Genomic DNA, 17,481 nt, shown 5'->3' with positions numbered 1-17,481 from the left:
GTTTTAGATATCTGGGAGTGGATCTGGCAGCAGATGGAACCATGGAAGCGGAAGTGGATCATAGGGTGGGGGAGGGGGCGAAAATTCTGGGGGCCTTGAAGAATGTGTGGAAGTCGAGAACATTATCTCAGAAAACAAAAATGGGTGTGTTTGAAGGAATAGTGGTTCCAACAATGTTGTATGGTTGCGAGGCGTGGGCTATGGATAGAGTTGTGCGCAGGAGGATGGATGTGCTGGAAATGAGATGTTTGAGGACAATGTGTGGTGTGAGGTGGTTTGATCGAGTGAGTAACGTAAGGGTAAGAGAGATGTGTGGAAATAAAAAGAGCGTGGTTGAGAGAGCAGAAGAGGGTGTTTTGAAGTGGTTTGGGCACATGGAGAGGATGAGTGAGGAAAGATTGACCAAGAGGATATATGTGTCGGAGGTGGAGGGAACAAGGAGAAGAGGGAGACCAAATTGGAGGTGGAAAGATGGAGTGAAAAAGATTTTGTGTGATCGGGGCCTGAACATGCAGGAGGGTGAAAGGAGGGCAAGGAATAGAGTGAATTGGAGCGATGTGGTATACCGGGGTTGACGTGCTGTCAGTGGATTGAAGCAAGGCATGTGAAGCGTCTGGGGTAAACCATGGAAAGCTGTGTAGGTATGTATATTTGCGTGTGTGGACGTATGTATATACATGTGTATGGGGGGGGGGGGGGGTTTGGGCCATTTCTTTAGTCTGTTTCCTTGCGCTACCTCGCAAACGCGGGAGACAGCGACAAAGTATAATAAAAAAAAAAAATAATAATATATATATATATATATATATATATATATATATATATATATATATATATATATAGTTTGGTAAAGTGTGTGAAAGAAGAAAGTTGAGAGTAAATGTGAATAAGAGCAAGGTTATTAGGTACAGTATGGTTGAGGGTCAAGTCAATTGGGAGGTAAGTTTGAATGGAGAAAAACTGGAGGAAGTGAAGTGTTTTCGATATCTGGGAGTGAATTTGGCAGGAGATGGAACCATGGAAGTGGAAGTGAATCATAGGGTGGGGGAGGGGGCGAAAATTCTGGGAGCATTGAAGAATGTGTGGAAGTCGAGAACATTATCTTGGAAAGCAAAAATGGCTATGTTTGAAGGAATAGTGGTTCCAACAATGTTATATGGTTGCGCGGCGTGGGCTATGGATAGAGTTGTGCGCAGGAGGGTGAATGTGCTGGAAATGTGGTTTGAGGACAATATGTGATGTGAAGTGGTTCGATCGAGTAAGTAATAATAGGGTAAGAGAGATGTGTGGCAATAAAAAGAGTGTGCTTGAGAAAGTAGAAGAGGGTGCTTTGAAATGGTTTGGTCACATGGAGAGAATGAGTGAAGAAAGATTGACCAAGAGGATATATGTGTCAGAGGTGGAGGGAACGAGAAGTGGGAGACGAAATTGTAGGTGGAAAGATGGAGTGAAAAAGATTTTGAGTGATCAAGGCCTGAATATGCAGGAGGGTGAAAGGCATGCAAGGAATAGAGTGAATTGGAACGATGTGGTATACCGGGGACGACGTGCTGTCAATAGCTTGAACCAGGGCATGTGAAGCGTCTGGGGTAAACCATGGAAAGTTCTGTGGGGCCTGGATGTGGAAAAGGAGCTGTGGTTTCGGTGCATTATTACATGACAGCTAGAGACTGAGTGTGAACGAGTGTGGGCTTTGTTCTCTTTTCCTAGCGCTACCTCGCACACATGAGGGGGGAGGGGGTTGTTACTTCATGTGTGGTGAGGTGGCGATGGAAATGAATAAAGGCAGACAATATGAATTATGTACATGTATATATATGTATATGTCTGGGTGTGTACATATATGTATACGTTGAGATGTATAGGTATGTATATTTGCGTGTGTGGACGTGTATGTATATACATGTGAATGTGGGTGGGTTGGGCCATTCTTTCGTCTGTTTCCTTGCGCTACCTCGCTAATGCGGGAGACAGTGATAAAGCAAAATGAATGATAGAAAAAAATAAATATATGTTGAGATGTATATGTATGTACATGTGCATGTGTGGATGTGTATGTATATACATGTGTATGTGGGTGGGTTGGGCCATTCTTTTGTCTACTTCCTTGCGTTACCTTAGTAACGTGGGAGACAGCAACAAAGTATAATCAATAAATAAATGTACATACACAGACATATATACACATGTACATATTTATATATGCTGCCTTCATCCATTACCATCACCACCCCACCAAACATGAAATGACACCCCCCTACTCCCGCGTAAGTGCAAGGTAGTGCTAGGAAAAGACAATAAAAGCCACATTCGGTCACACTCAATCTCTAGCTGTCATCTGTAATGCACCAAAACTACAGTTCCCTTTCCATATCCAAGCCTAACAAAACACTCCATGGTTTACCCCAGATGCTTCACATGCCCTGGTTCAATCCATTGATAGCACGTCAACCACGGTATACCACAATGTTCCAATTCACTCTATTCTTTGCATGCCTTTCACCCTCCCGCAAGTTAAAAGAGGGGGTGACTGTGTTGTTGACTGGTTGGTGAGGATATTCAATGTATGTATGGCTAATGGTGAAGTGCCTGAGAACTGGAAGAATGTATGCATGGTGCCACAGTACAAAGGCAAAGGGGATAAAAGTGAGTGTTCAAATTACAGAGGTATAAGTCTCGAGTATTACTGGGAAACTATACGGGAGGGTATTTATCGAGAGGGTCAATGTATGTACAGAGCATCAGATTGGGGAAGAGCAGTGTGGCTTCAGAAGTGGTAGAGGATGTGTGGATTAGGTGTTTGCTTTGAAGAATGTATGAGAGAAATACTTAGAAAAACAAATGGATCTGTAAGTAGCATTTATAGGCCTGGAGAAGACATGATAGAGTTGATAGAGATGCTCTGTGGAAGGTATTGAGTATATGGTGTGGGAGGCAAGTAGCTAGAAGCAGTGAAAAGTTTTTATCGAGGATGTAAGGTATGTGTACGAGTAGGAAGAGAGGAAAGTGATTGGTTCTCAGTGAATGTCAGTTTGCGGCAGGGGTGCGTAATGTCTCCATGGTTGTTTAATTTGTTTATGGATGGGGTTGTTAGGGAAGTGAATGCAAGAGTTTTGGAAAGAGGGGCAAGTATGCAGTCTGTTGTGGATGAGAGGGCTTGGGAAGTGAGTCAGTTGTTGTTCGCTGATGATACAGCACTGGTGGCTGATTTGGGTGAGAAACTGCAGAAGTTGATGATTGACTTTGGTAAGTGTGTGAAAGAAGAAAGCTGAGAGTAAATGTGAATAAGAGCAAGGTACAGTATGGCTTAGGGACAAATCAGTTGGGAGGTAAGTTTGAATGGGGAAAAACTGGAGGAAGTGGGGCCTGGATGTGGAAATGGAGCTGTGGTTTCGGTGCATTATACGTGAGAGCTACAGACCGAGTTTGAATGAATGTGGCTTTTGTTGTCTTTTCCTAGCGCTACCTCATGCACATGTAGGGGGAGGGGGGGTGTCATTTCATGCATGGCAGGGTGGCGACAGGAATGAATAAAGGCAGCAATTATGAATTGTGTACATGTGTATATCTGCATATGTATATATATGTATACGTTGAAATATATAGGAATGTATATGTGCATATGTAGACATGTATGTATATACATGTGTATGTGGGTGGGTTGGGCATTCTTTCGTCTTTTTCCTTGCTCTACCTCGCTAACGCAGGAGACAGCGACAAAGTATAAGAATAAAATAAAATATATATATTTATTTATTACACTTTGCTGCTGTCTCCCACATTAGCAAGGGAGCGCAAGGAGGCAGACGAGAGAATGGCCCTACCCACCCACATACATATTTATATACATATACGGCCCACACACGCACATATATATACCTATACATATCAATGTATACATACATATACATACACAGGCATATACATATATACACACATATTCATATATGCTGCCTTTATCCATTCCCGCCACCATCCCACCATGCATGAAATGACACCCTCCTACTCCCACGTGCATGCGAGGTAGCGCTAGGAAAAGACAACTAAGGCCACATTTTTCCACATTCAGACTCTACCTGTCATATGTAATGCACCGAAACCACAGCTCCCTTTCCACATCCAGGCCCCACAGAACTTTCCATGGTTTACCCCAGATGCTTCACATGCCCCGGTTCAATCCACTGACGGCATGTCGACCCCGTTATACCACATCATTCCAATTCACTCTATTCCTTGCACTCCTTTCTCCCACCGGCATGTTCAGGCCCCGATCGCTCAAAATCTTTTTCACTCCATCCTTCCACCTCCAATTTGGTCCCTCACTTCTCATCATTCCCTCCACCTCTGACACATACATCCTCTTTATCAATCTTTCCTCACGCATTCTTTCTGTGTAACCAAACCATTTCAATACACCCTCTTCTGCTCTCTCAACCACACTCTTTTTATTACCACACATCTCTCTTACCCTTTCATTACTTACTCAATCAAACCACCTCACATCACATATCGTCCTTAAACATCTCATTTCTAACACATCCACCCTCCTCCGCACAACCCTATCTATCGCCCATGCCTCACAACCATATAACATTGTTGGAACCACTATTCCTTCAAACATACCCATTTTTGCTTTCCAGGATAACGTTCTCGCCTTCCACACATTCTTCAACGCTTCCAGAACCTTCACCCCTCCACCACCCTGTGACTCACTTCCACTTCCATGGTTCCATCCACTGCCAAATCCACTCCCAGATATCTAAAACACTTTATTTCCTCCAGTTTTTCTCCATTCAAACTTACCTCCCAATTTACTTGTCCCTCAACCCTACTGTATCTCATAACCATAACCTTGCTCTTATTCACAGTTACTCTCAGCTTTCTTTTTTCACACACTTTACCAAACTCAGTCACTAGCTTCTGCAGTTTCTCACCTGAATCAGCAATAAGCGCTGTGTCATTAGTGAACAACAACTGACTCACTACCCAAGCCCTCTCATCCCCAACAGACTGCATATTTGCCCCTCTCTCCAATACTCTTGCATTCACCTCCCTAAGAACCCCATCCATAAACAAGTTAAACAACCATGGGGACATTCACTGGGAACCAAACACTTTCCTCTCTCCCCACTCACACACATGCCTTACATCCTTGGTAAAAGCTTTTCACACCTTCTAGCAACTTACCTCCCACACCATATACTCTTAATACCTTCCATGGAGCATCTCTATCAACTCTATCAGATGCCTTCTCCACATCCATAAATGCTACATATAAATCCATCTGCTTTTCTAAGTTAGCTGATATACAACGAAGAGATGTATTACCATACATTTCTCTTACCCTTTCATTACTTACATGAGCAAACCACCTCACACCACATACTGTCCTCAAACATCTCATTTCCCTTATATCCACCCTCCTGCACAACCCTATTTACAGTCCAAGCCTTGCAACCATATAATATTGTTGGAACTACTATTCCTTCAAACATACCCATTTTTGATCTCCGAGATAATGTGCTCTCTTTCCACACATTTTTCACTGCTCCCAGAATCTTTGCCCTCTCCCCACCTTATGACACTTCCACTTTCATGGCCCCATTTGCTGCTAAATCTGCTCCCGACATCTAAAACACTTCACTTCCTCCAGTTTTTCTCCATTCAAACTCACATTCCAACTAACTTATCCCTCATCCCTGCTGAACCTAATAACCTTGCTTTTATTCATATTCACTCCTAATTTTCTCCTTTCAAACACTCTTTCAAATGCAGTCACCAACTTCTAAAGTTTCTCACTTGAATCAGCTACCAATGTTGTAACATCAACAAACAACTGATTCACTTCCCAGGCTCTCTCATCCCCAAGAGACTGCATACTCACCCTTCTCTCCAAAACTCTTGCATTTACCTCCCTCAGCAACCCAACCATAAACAATTTAAACAACCATGATGACATCACATATCCCTGCCACAGACTGACCTTCACCAGGAACCAATCACTCTCCTCTCTTCCTACTTGTACATATGCCTTACATCCTTAGTAAAAACTTTTCACAGCTTCTAGCAACTTACCTCCCACACCATATACTCTTAAAACCTTCCACAAAGCATCTCTTATCAACTCTATCATATGCCTTCTCCAAATCCATAAGTGCCTCATACAAATTCATCTGTTTTTCTAAGTATTTCTCACACACATTATTCAAAGCAAACACTTGATCCATACATCCTCTACCACTTCTGAAACCACAGTGCTTCTCCTCATCTGATGCTCTGTACATGCCTTCACCCTTGCAATTAATATCCTCCCATATAATTTTCCATGTATACTCAAGAAATTTATGCTTCTGTAGTGTGAACATTCACTTTCATCTCCTTTGCTTTTATAGAATGGCACTCAATATGTATCATGCCAATCCTCAGGCACTTCACCATGATCCATACATACAATGAATAACCATACCAACCAATCAAGACAGTCACCCACTTTCACAATAAATTCAACTGCAATACCATTCATTCCTGCCACTTTGCCAGGTTTCATCTTCCGAATGGTTTTCACCACCTCTTCTCTTTCCACCAAACCACTCTCACTGACTCACTCACTCACTTCACATACCTTACTGACCTAAACACCCTACATCTGCCACTCTATCATCAAACAACTCACTTCATATACTGTACTGACCTAAACACCCTACATCTGCCACTCTATCATCAAACACATTTAACAGTCCTTCAAAATACACCATAACTACTTGTTATCACTTCCCCATTTGCTCCCTTCACTAATGTTCCATTTGTTATCTTGTCTTTGACACATTATTTACCTCCTTCCAGAATGTCTTTATTTTCCCTAAAGTTTAATTATACTCTCTTACCCCAACTTTCATTTGCCCTCTTTTTCAATCCCTGTACTTCCTCTTGACCTCTTGCTGCTTTCTCTTACACATCTCCCAATCATTTGCACCCTTTCTCTGTAAGTACTTCCCAAATGCCTCTCTTTTCACTTTTACTAAGAACTTTCCTTCCTCATACTACCATTCACTACACTTTTTTAATCTGCCTACCTCCCAACTTTTCCATGCCACATGCATCTCTTGCACATGCCATCACTGCTTCTCTAAATACTTCCCATTCCTCATCCATTCTCCTCACTTCATTTACTCTCACCTTATGGCATTCTACATTCAATCTCTCCTGGTATTTTTCACACAAGTCTTCTTTCCAGCTCACTTACTCTCATCAATCTCTTCCTCTCAACATCGTTTCTTCTTTTTAAAAAACCTCTACAAATATTCACCCTCGCCTCCACAAGACAGTGATCAGACATCCTACTAACCGCCCCTCTCAGCATATATAAATCCAAAAGTCTCTCTTTTACAAACCTATTAATTCATATGTAATCTAATAATGCCCAATGACCATCTCTCCTACTCACATACATCTACTTGTGTATACTTCTCTTTTAAAACCAGGTTTTCCCAATCGCCAGTCATTTTTCAGCACAACTCTATAAGCTCTTCATCATTGCCATTCATAACAATTAATACCCCATATGCACCAATTATACTCTCAAATGCCACATTACTTACCTTCTCATTCAAATCACCCATCACTAATACCCAGTCTTGTGCAACAAAAATGCTGACACACTCGCTCAACTGCTCCCAAAACACCTGTCTCTCATGATCTTTCTTCTCATGACCAAGTTTATAAGCGTCCACAATCATCCATCTATCACCATCCACTTTCTTTTTTGTCAACATCAATCTAGAATTTACTGTCTTACAATCTATCACATACTCCCACTACTCCTGTTTCAGGAGTAGTGCTACTCCTTCCTTAACTCTTGACACCAACCCCTGACTTTACTCCCAAGACATTCCCAAACCACTCTTCCCCTTTACCCTTGAGTTTCCTTTCACTCTAAGCCAGAACATACAGGTTTCTTTCCTCAAACATACTACCTATCTCTCCTCTCTTCTCATCTTGGTTACATAGACACACATTAAGACACCCCTGCCTGAGACTTCGAAGAGGATCAGCACTCCCTGTTTGACTCTTGTTTCCTCTTCAAAATTAAAATACATGAAGGGGAGGGTTTCCAGTCCCCTGCTCCCATCCCCTTTGGCTGCCTTCTACAAGCAGAGAATGCGGATCTGTGGGTGAAAGGGTTTTAGAAGTAGATACAAGTTTGTTTCCAGAGAATAAAGTATGTGAGTGAATAGGTAGCTGAATGGCTCCAGGTGAAGGTGCATCATCAAATCAATCCCTAAGCACCACGGTACAGTTGATAAGTCTAACCATGTATTGAAATAAATGGAACAGATGATAACTTTATACCTCTAGGTGCTCAAGGGTTTGAACTAAGGCCTGCCACATGGCAGTCATGTACAACAAGGTGACAAAAGCTTTCCATCTCGGACCATGAGATCCCATGTGGGATCCAATGCTCTTCCACTTCTGACACATACCCTCATAGTCAACCTCTCTTTACTCATTCTCTCCAAATGTCCAAACCATTTCAACACAAACTCCTCAGCTCTCTCAACTAGACTGTTCTTATTATCACACCTCTCTCCTACCTTTTTCTTAATCAAGCCAACTCACATCGCACTGTCCTCAAACTCTTATTTCCAACACATCCACCCTCTGCAATCTTAAAACATACTCAGTTTCACCCTCCCAGATAATGACCTCTTATTTCACATACTCCTCAATGCCCCAAAATCCTTCACCCCCTCACCCACCTTGATCCACTTCCATTTTCATGGTTATACTTGCTACCATGTCCATTCACAGGTATCTAAAACACTTCACTTCCTCCATATTTTCTCATTTAAAGCTAACACTCCCAACTAATCTGTCCCTCTGCCTTGCAAAATGGAACAACCTTTATTCTATTCATGTTTACCCTCAACTTTCTCCATTCACATGCTCTCCCAAACTCAGACACCAAGCTTACAGTTTCTCATGCGAATCTGCCACCAGCACTGTCATCAGCAAGCAACAACTAACTCACTCCCCAAGCTGCCCAACCCAAGACTGCATACTCATTCCTTTCTCCAAGACCCTTGCATTTACCTCCCTAACCATTCCATCCATAAAGAAATTATACAGCCATGGTGACATCACACTCTCCCTGCCACAGACCAACCTTCAACTAGAACCCCTCACTCTCCTCTCTTTGTACTGATAAACACCCCTTACACTCTTGGTAAGAGCTCACGACTTCCAATAGCTTTCCTCTTTCCACTTTCTCAAAAACATCTAATCATTAGCACTCCTTCCTAGTAAGTACCACCTAATTTTATTCTCCTCTCTTTCACATCTGTCCACCATTTCCTGTGTTAGCAAGGGAGTACAAGGAACACATGAAGAAAAGCTGCATTCACTCATCCATTCTCTAGCAATCATGTGCAATGCACTGAAACCACAACCACTTACCACAACCAAGCCTCAAAGAATCCTTCCATGGCTTTCCCTGGCTGCTTCAAATGCTGTGGTTCAATCCATTGACAAATTATCACTCCCTGTACACCACATCACTCCAATTCACTTTCCCATGCATGTTTCACCATGCTGCACGTTCAGGCCCCAGTCACTCAAAATCTTTTTCACTTCATCCTTCCAGCTACAAATTGGTCTCCCCCTTCTCCTTGTCCTCCCCATTTCTAACACATATATGCTCTCTGTCAACCCCTCCTCACTCATTCTTTCCATATGTCCAAACCATTTCAGTGCACTTCAGTTCTGTCTTATTACTACAAATCTCCCTTACTTTCTCATGACTTAATCAAATCACCTTACATCACATCTTGTCCTCATACATTTCGTTTCCAACTCATCCACCCTCCTCCACATATACATATCTATAGCCCATGCCTCACATCCATACATCATTGGGACTACTTCACCTTCAAATAAATCCATTTCTGCACTTCAGGAAACAACCTCTCTTTGTACATATTTCTCAATGCACCTAAAATTTTTGCCCCCTTCACCCACCCTAAGACTCACTTCTGCTTCCATGGTTACATTTGCTGCCATGCCCATTCTCAGGAATCTATCATATTTCACTTTCAACTTTTCTCCATTCAAACTCACATCCTAACCAACCTGTTTGTCTGCCCTGATAAACTTAATAACCTTGCTTTTATTCACATTTACTCTCAATTTCCTCCTTTCACACACACTTATCATCAGTTTCTGCAGTTTCAAACTCAACTTCGCCACCAGTGCTGTGTCATCAGCAATCAGCAACTGACTCCCTTCCCCGGTACCCATACTTCAAACAAACTGCATACGTGCCCCTCTCCCTAAGACCCTTGCATTTACATTCCTCACCACCCACTCCATAAAACAAATTAAACAACCATAGTGACATCACACACCCCTACCTACCTTTACCAAGAATCACTTGCTCTCATCTTACCAATGACATTTTTGATACATGGAATAAGATTCGAGAAAATGTTCAAAGCAACACCCTTAATATATTCAAAATTAGACTTGATCATCACTTGTCACTCTATGGTACTGAATAATTCATTTAATCAGTTATCATAATGCAGTGGTGTATCATGCTAGCTTCTCAACCACAGATCTTTCCCTGGCCATGTTGCAGGATCATACTAACACTGATAAACCCATGCCACCTGCTTTGAGAAAGTAATTAGGAATTACTGTATCATCTTATTCATACACATGCATTACACTCTTGGTAAAAACTTCTCACTGCTTCCTGTAGCTTTCTTCCCACATCATATATTAGTGAGACCTTCCACAGGGCATTTCTATCAACCCTATCATATGATTTCTCTAGATCCATAACTGCCACATATAAGTCCTTCTTTTTCTCTAGGTATTTCTCACATATATTCTTCAAAGTAAACACTTAAACCATATAACTTTGGCCACTCCTGAAACCACGGTGTTCCTCCCCAATCTGATGCTTTGTACATGCCCTCACCCTCTCAATCACCACTCCTTCATACAACTTCCCAGATATATCTAACAAACTTATACCCCTGTAGTTCAAAAACACACACCTTTGTCCCCCTTATGTTTATATAATGGCTTTATACATGCATTCCACCAATCATCAGGCTCCTCGGCACAATTCATACATACAATGAAGATCCTCTCATCAATCAACAACACAGTCACCCAACTTTTTATGAAACTGAACTGCAATATCATCCATTCCTGTTGCCTTGCCACAATTCATATTGCCCAAAGCTTTCACCCCCTTTTCTCTCATTACCAAACCATCATACATATTTCCCCATGCCAAAATTCCCTGTACCTGCCAACCTATCATCAGACACATTCAACAATTGTTCAAAAAACTCACTCCATCTTCTAACCTCATCCCTACCTGTAAACAGTTCCCCATTTGCCCCTTCACTGACGTTCTCATTTGTTCTGGAACTGAAGAAGCCAAGCAAGGAGTGCTCACCTTCCTCGAAGGTGTGTCTAATTGTGTGTGGATGTAACTAAGACGAGAAGACAGGAGATAAGTAGCATGTTTGAAGAAAGGGACCTGGCCAGCTCAGGGTAAAACAAAGCTCAAGGATAAAGGAAAAGAAAGGTTTGGGAAGGTCTTAAGGGTAAAGTCAGGGGTTGGTGGGAGGGCAAGAGGTAAGTGAGCTCCACATTGATGTGGGTAAAACTGAAAGTAAGTTGCAAGAGATGGGTGATTATTACTGCTTGTGCATTGGGCTATGAAAAGGAGGAATAGAGCCAAGTGCTCTTGGAACAACAAAGTAAGTGTGGTAGCAGTTTTGAATCAAGAGATTGGGTATTAGAGAAGGTAATTCATATGCAAGAGTTAGATGACAGGGCAGCAAAGTGTCATGTTCTGGACAAGGTAGTACGCAGAGTGAGAGTCTTTCCTAATGGTTTTGGTTAAAAGAGGTACAGAAAGCCTTACATAAGATCAAATATGGCAAAATTCCAGAAGTGCATGCGATTGCAATTGAGTTTCTTAAGAAAAAGGATGTCAAAATTACAGATTGGTTAGTCAAGATATTAAGTGTTTGTATGAACCAATGCGAGGTGCCTGTAGACTGGTGTAATGCATGTATATAATATAAAGGCAAATTACAATGGTATAAGTCTGTTGAATATATTTAGTAAACCATTATCTTGCTAAAGCAGGAAATAGCATATATTTATTATAAAACCTTATTAACCCATGATATCAAGACATTTGGAGGAAATTACTTCACCCTTCCACAATATGTCCCCAGTGGACATGATAATGAATCATTCCCTTCACACTTTTACTTGAAATACTTCTTCTCATCCACATGTTTCCTGATCAAAGGTCTGTCTCTTTCTTAGTCATGATTTTACCATCACATCCTCAACTTCAGTGTTCACAGTTTTTCACCATGTCATCTGACATATTCCAAATTGCTCTGCCATCAGAAAGGGTGTTCACCAAAGGTGACTTCTTCATACCACAGAAAAAATTCTCTTTACTCTCAATTTTTCTGCAGTTTCTCACATGAATCAACCACCAGTGCTGCATCATCAGCGAACAACAACTGACTCACTTCCCAAGCTCTCTCATCCCCAACAGACTTCATACTTGCCCCTCTTTCCAAAACTCTTGCATTCACCTCCCTAACAACCCCATCCATAAACAAATTAAACAACCATGGAGACATCACACACCCCTGCTGCAAACCTACATTCACTGAGAACCAATCACTTTCCTCTCTTCCTACACGTACACATGCCTTACATCCTCGATAAAAACTTTTCACTGCTTCTAACAATTTGCCTCCCACACCATATATTCTTAATACCTTCCACAGAGCATCTCTATCAACTCTATCATATGCCTTCTCCAGATCCATAAATGCTACATACAAATCCATTTCCTTTTCTAAGTATTTCTCACATACATTCTTCAAAGCAAACACCTGATCCACACATCCTCTACCACTTCTGAAACCACACTGCTCTTCCCCAATCTGATGCTCTGTACATGCCTTCACCCTCTCAATCAATATCCTCCCATATAATTTACCAGGAATACTCAACAAACTTATACCTCTGTAATTTGAGCACTCACTCTTATCCCCTTTGCCTTTGTACAATGGCACTATGCACGCATTCCGCCAATCCTCAGGCACCTCACCATGAGTCATACATACATTAAATAACCTTACCAACCAGTCAACAATACAGTCACCCCCTTTTTTAATAAATTCCACAGCAATACCATCCAAACCTGCTGCCTTACCGGCTTTCATCTTCCGCAAAGCTTTTACTACCTCTTCTCTGTTTACCAAATCATTTTCCTTAACCCTCTCACTTTGCACACCACCTCGACCAAAACACCCTATATCTGCCACTCTATCATCAAACACATTCAACAAACCTTCAAAATACTCACTCCATCTCCTTCTCACATCACCACTACTTGTTATCACCTCCCCATTTGCGCCCTTCACTGAAGTTCCCATTTGCTCCCTTGTCTTACGCACTTTATTTACCTCCTTCCAGAACATCTTTTTATTCTCCCTAAAATTTAATGATACTCTCTCACCCCAACTCTCATTTGCCCTTTTTTTCACCTCTTGCACCTTTCTCTTGACCTCCTGTCTCTTTCTTTTATACATCTCAAACTCAATTTCATTTTTTCCCTGCAAAAATCGTCCAAATGCCTCTCTCTTCTCTTTCACTAATACTCTTACTTCTTCATCCCACCACTCACTACCCTTTCTAATCAACCCACCTCACACTCTTCTCATGCCACAAGCATCTTTTGCGCAATCCATCACTGATTCCCTAAATACATCCCATTCCTCCCCCACTCCCCTTACTTCCACTGTTCTCACCTTTTTCCATTCTGTACTCAGTCTCTCCTGGTACTTCCTCACACAAGTCTCCTTCCCAAGCTCACTTACTCTTACCACCCTCTTCACCCCAACATTCACTCTTCTTTTCTGAAAACCCATACAAATCTTCACCTTAGCCTCCACAAGATAATGATCAGACATCCCTCCAGTTGCACCTCTCAGCACATTAACATCCAAAAGTCTCTCTTTCGCGCGCCTGTCAATTAACACGTAATCCAATAAAGCTCTCTGGCCATCTCTCCTACTTACATAAGTATACTTGTGTATATCTCGCTTTTTAAACCAGGTATTCCCAATCATCAGTCCTTTTTCAGCACATAAATCTACAAGCTCTTCACCATTTCCATTTACAACACTGAACACCCCATGTATACCAATTATTCCCTCAACTGCCAAATTACTCATCTTTGCATTCAAATCACCCATCACTATAACCCGGTCTCGTGCATCAAAACCACTAACACACTCATTCAGCTGCTCCCAAAACACTGATGACTGAGTTTGGTAAAGTGTGTGAAAGAAGAAAGTTAAGAGTAAATGTGAATAAGAGCAAGGTTATTAGGTACAGTAGGGTTGAGGGTCAAGTCAATTGGGAGGTGAGTTTGAATGGAGAAAAACTGGAGGAAGTGAAGTGTTTTAGATATCTGGGAGTGGATCTGGCAGCGGATGGAACCATGGAAGCGGAAGTGGATCATAGGGTGGGGGAGGGGGCGAAAATGCTGGGAGCCTTGAAGAATGTGTGGAAGTCGAGAACATTATCTCGGAAAGCAAAAATGAGTATGTTTGAAGGAATAGTGGTTCCAACAATGTTGTATGGTTGCGAGGCGTGGGCTATGGATAGAGTTGTGCGCAGGAGGATGGATGTGCTGGAAATGAGATGTTTGAGGACAATGTGTGGTGTGAGGTGGTTTGATCGAGTAAGTAATGTAAGGGTAAGAGAGATGTGTGGAAATAAAAAGAGCGTGGTTGAGAGAGCAGAAGAGGGTGTTTTGAAATGGTTCGGGCACATGGAGAGAATGAGTGAGGAAAGATTGACCAAGAGAATATATGTGTCGGAGGTGGAGGGAACGAGGAGAAGAGGGAGACCAAATTGGAGGTGGAAAGATGGAGTGAAAAAGATTTTGTGTGATCGGGGCCTGAACATGCAGGAGGGTGAAAGGAGGGCAAGGAATAGAGTGAATTGGAGCGATGTGGTATACCGGGGTTGACGTGCTGTCAGTGGATTGAATCAAGGCACGTGGGGCATCTGGGGTAAACCATGGAAAGCTGTGTAGGTATGTATATTTGCGTGTGTGGACGTATGTATATACATGTGTATGGGGGTGGGTTGGGCCATTTCTTTCGTCTGTTTCCTTGCGCTACCTCGCAAACGCGGGAGACAGCGACAAAGCAAAAAAAAAAAAAATTCTCAATTTATCATAAACATTTCTAAAATAATTTTACTCCAATATTTTCTGAATTCTTACTAAATTATCATCTAACTCTGTTCTCATTCCTAATGTTAACAAAAATACCAAGGCTTCACATCCATACATAAGCAATGGATCAAGCATTCTAAGTAACGGCATAAAAGGTCTACAAACCTTCTTTATGAAGTCCTTTCGGCTCGAAGAATCTTTGTCCATGTTAACAATTCCCATACAGTCTAGGTAGTCACGGGGAAGGCCTCGTCTGAATTCAATGTCTTCACTCATGGCCACTGTAAGCGCCCGAGGTAATAGCTGTCATGTTTATAAATCCATTAATATTCATCCTCGAATATCTTGTAAACAATTTACAAAGTACAAAAAATTGTAAGGAAAGCATCCTAAACAAACATTTCAGCACCTAATCTGCTACTTCATGTATCCAAAACTCTAGATAATGCTTATCATGCATTTTCTGAGGGATTCCACATTTTCCATAGGGTATAAGCAAGTGAAGCAGATATCATATGCATTATCATATAAAGAATATGTGAGTGTATATATCCTGGGAGCCTTGAAGAATGTGTGGGAGTCGAGAACATTATCTCGGAAAGCAAAAATGGCTGTTTGAAGGAATAGTGGTTCCAACAATGTTGTATGGCTGCGAGGCGTGGGCTATGGATAGAGTTGTGCGCAGGAGGGTGGATGTGCTGGAAATGAGATGTTTGAGGACAATATATGGTGTGAGGTGGTTTGATCGAGTAAGTAGTATTGGAAGGGTAAGAGAGATGTGTGGAAATAAAAAGAGCGTGGTTGAGAGAGCAGAAGAGGGTGTTTTGAAATGGTTTGGGCACATGGAGAGAATGAGTGAGGAAAGATTGACCAAGAGGATATATGTGTCAGAGGTGGAGGGAACGGGGAGAAGTGGGAGACCAAATTGGAGGTGGAAAGATGGAGTGAAAAAGATTTTGAGTGATCGGGGCCTGAACATGCAGGAGAGTGAAAGGTGGGCAAGGAATAGAGCGAATTGGATCGATGTGGTATACCGGGGTCGACATGCTGTCAATGGATTGAATCAGGGCATGTGAAGCGTCTGAGGTAAACCATGGAAAGTTTTGTGGGGCCTGGATGTGGAAAGGGAGCTGTGGTTTCGGGCATTATTGCATGACAGCTAGAGACTGAGTGTGAACGAATGGGGCCTTTGTTGTCTTTTCCTAGCGCTACCTCGCACACATGAGGGGGGAGGTGGCGATGAGAATGAATAAAGGCAGACAGTGTGAATTGTGTGCATGTGTATATATGTATGTGTCTGTGTGTGTATGTGTACATTGAGATCTATGGGTATGTATATTTGCATGTGTGGACATGTATGTATATACATGTGTATGGGGGTGGGTTGGGCCATTTCCAAAGCAAAATAATAATAATAATAATATATTATTTTACTTTTTATTACCCTTAATTGCCGTCTCCTGCGTCAGCAAGGTAGCAAGGAAACAGATGAAAGAATGGCCCAACCCACCCACATACACATGTATATACATAAATGCCCTCACACCCACATAAACATACCTATACATTTCAACATATACATACATATACATACACAGACATATACATATATACTATATTTATTCATATTCATTATACTTTGTCGCTGTCTCCCGCCTTAGCGAGGTTGTGCAAGGAAACAGACGAAAGAATGGCCCAACCCACCCACATACACATGTATATGCATACACGTCCACACATGTACATACACATACCTATACATCTCAACGTATACATATATATACACACACAGACATATACATACATACACATGTACATAATTCATACTGTCTGCCCATATTCATTCCTGTTGCCACCCCACCACACATGAAATAACAACCCCCTGCCCCCGCATGTGTGTGAGGTAGTGCTAGGAAAAGACAAAAAAAGGCCACATTCGTTCACACTTAGTCTCTAGCTGTCATGTATAATGCATATATAACACATCTATAATACATATATACATGGAAAGGATCACAATTTGTGCATGATCAAGATATTCCTATGAGTCCACGGGGAAAATGAAACATTAAGTTCCGAAGTGCACTTTCGTGTAACAATCACATCATCAGGGGAGACACAACAGAGAAATACGTCAGTTGATATACAGTGAAGAGACGAAGCTAGGACGCCATTTGGTA

General features: G+C 41.8%; 1 protein-coding gene across 1 annotated transcript in view; it reads right to left on the bottom strand.

Annotated features, from left to right (window-relative positions):
- The window catches only part of LOC139747338 (bifunctional lysine-specific demethylase and histidyl-hydroxylase NO66-like), a 70,607-nt gene extending 54,848 nt beyond the window's left edge, over positions 1 to 15,759 (bottom strand). The window contains exon 1 of the mRNA XM_071659528.1: positions 15,467 to 15,759. Coding sequence (XP_071515629.1) covers positions 15,467 to 15,577 — 111 coding nt within the window. The 5' untranslated portion in view covers positions 15,578 to 15,759. The remainder of the gene's footprint in view (positions 1 to 15,466) is intronic.
- Between the last annotated feature and the right edge of the window lie 1,722 nt (positions 15,760 to 17,481).

The sequence above is a fragment of the Panulirus ornatus genome, chromosome 68 (genome assembly GCF_036320965.1).
Source record: "Panulirus ornatus isolate Po-2019 chromosome 68, ASM3632096v1, whole genome shotgun sequence".
In the NCBI taxonomy this organism is placed as follows: domain Eukaryota; kingdom Metazoa; phylum Arthropoda; class Malacostraca; order Decapoda; family Palinuridae; genus Panulirus; species Panulirus ornatus.
This window is presented reverse-complemented; position numbering and strand designations above follow the sequence as displayed.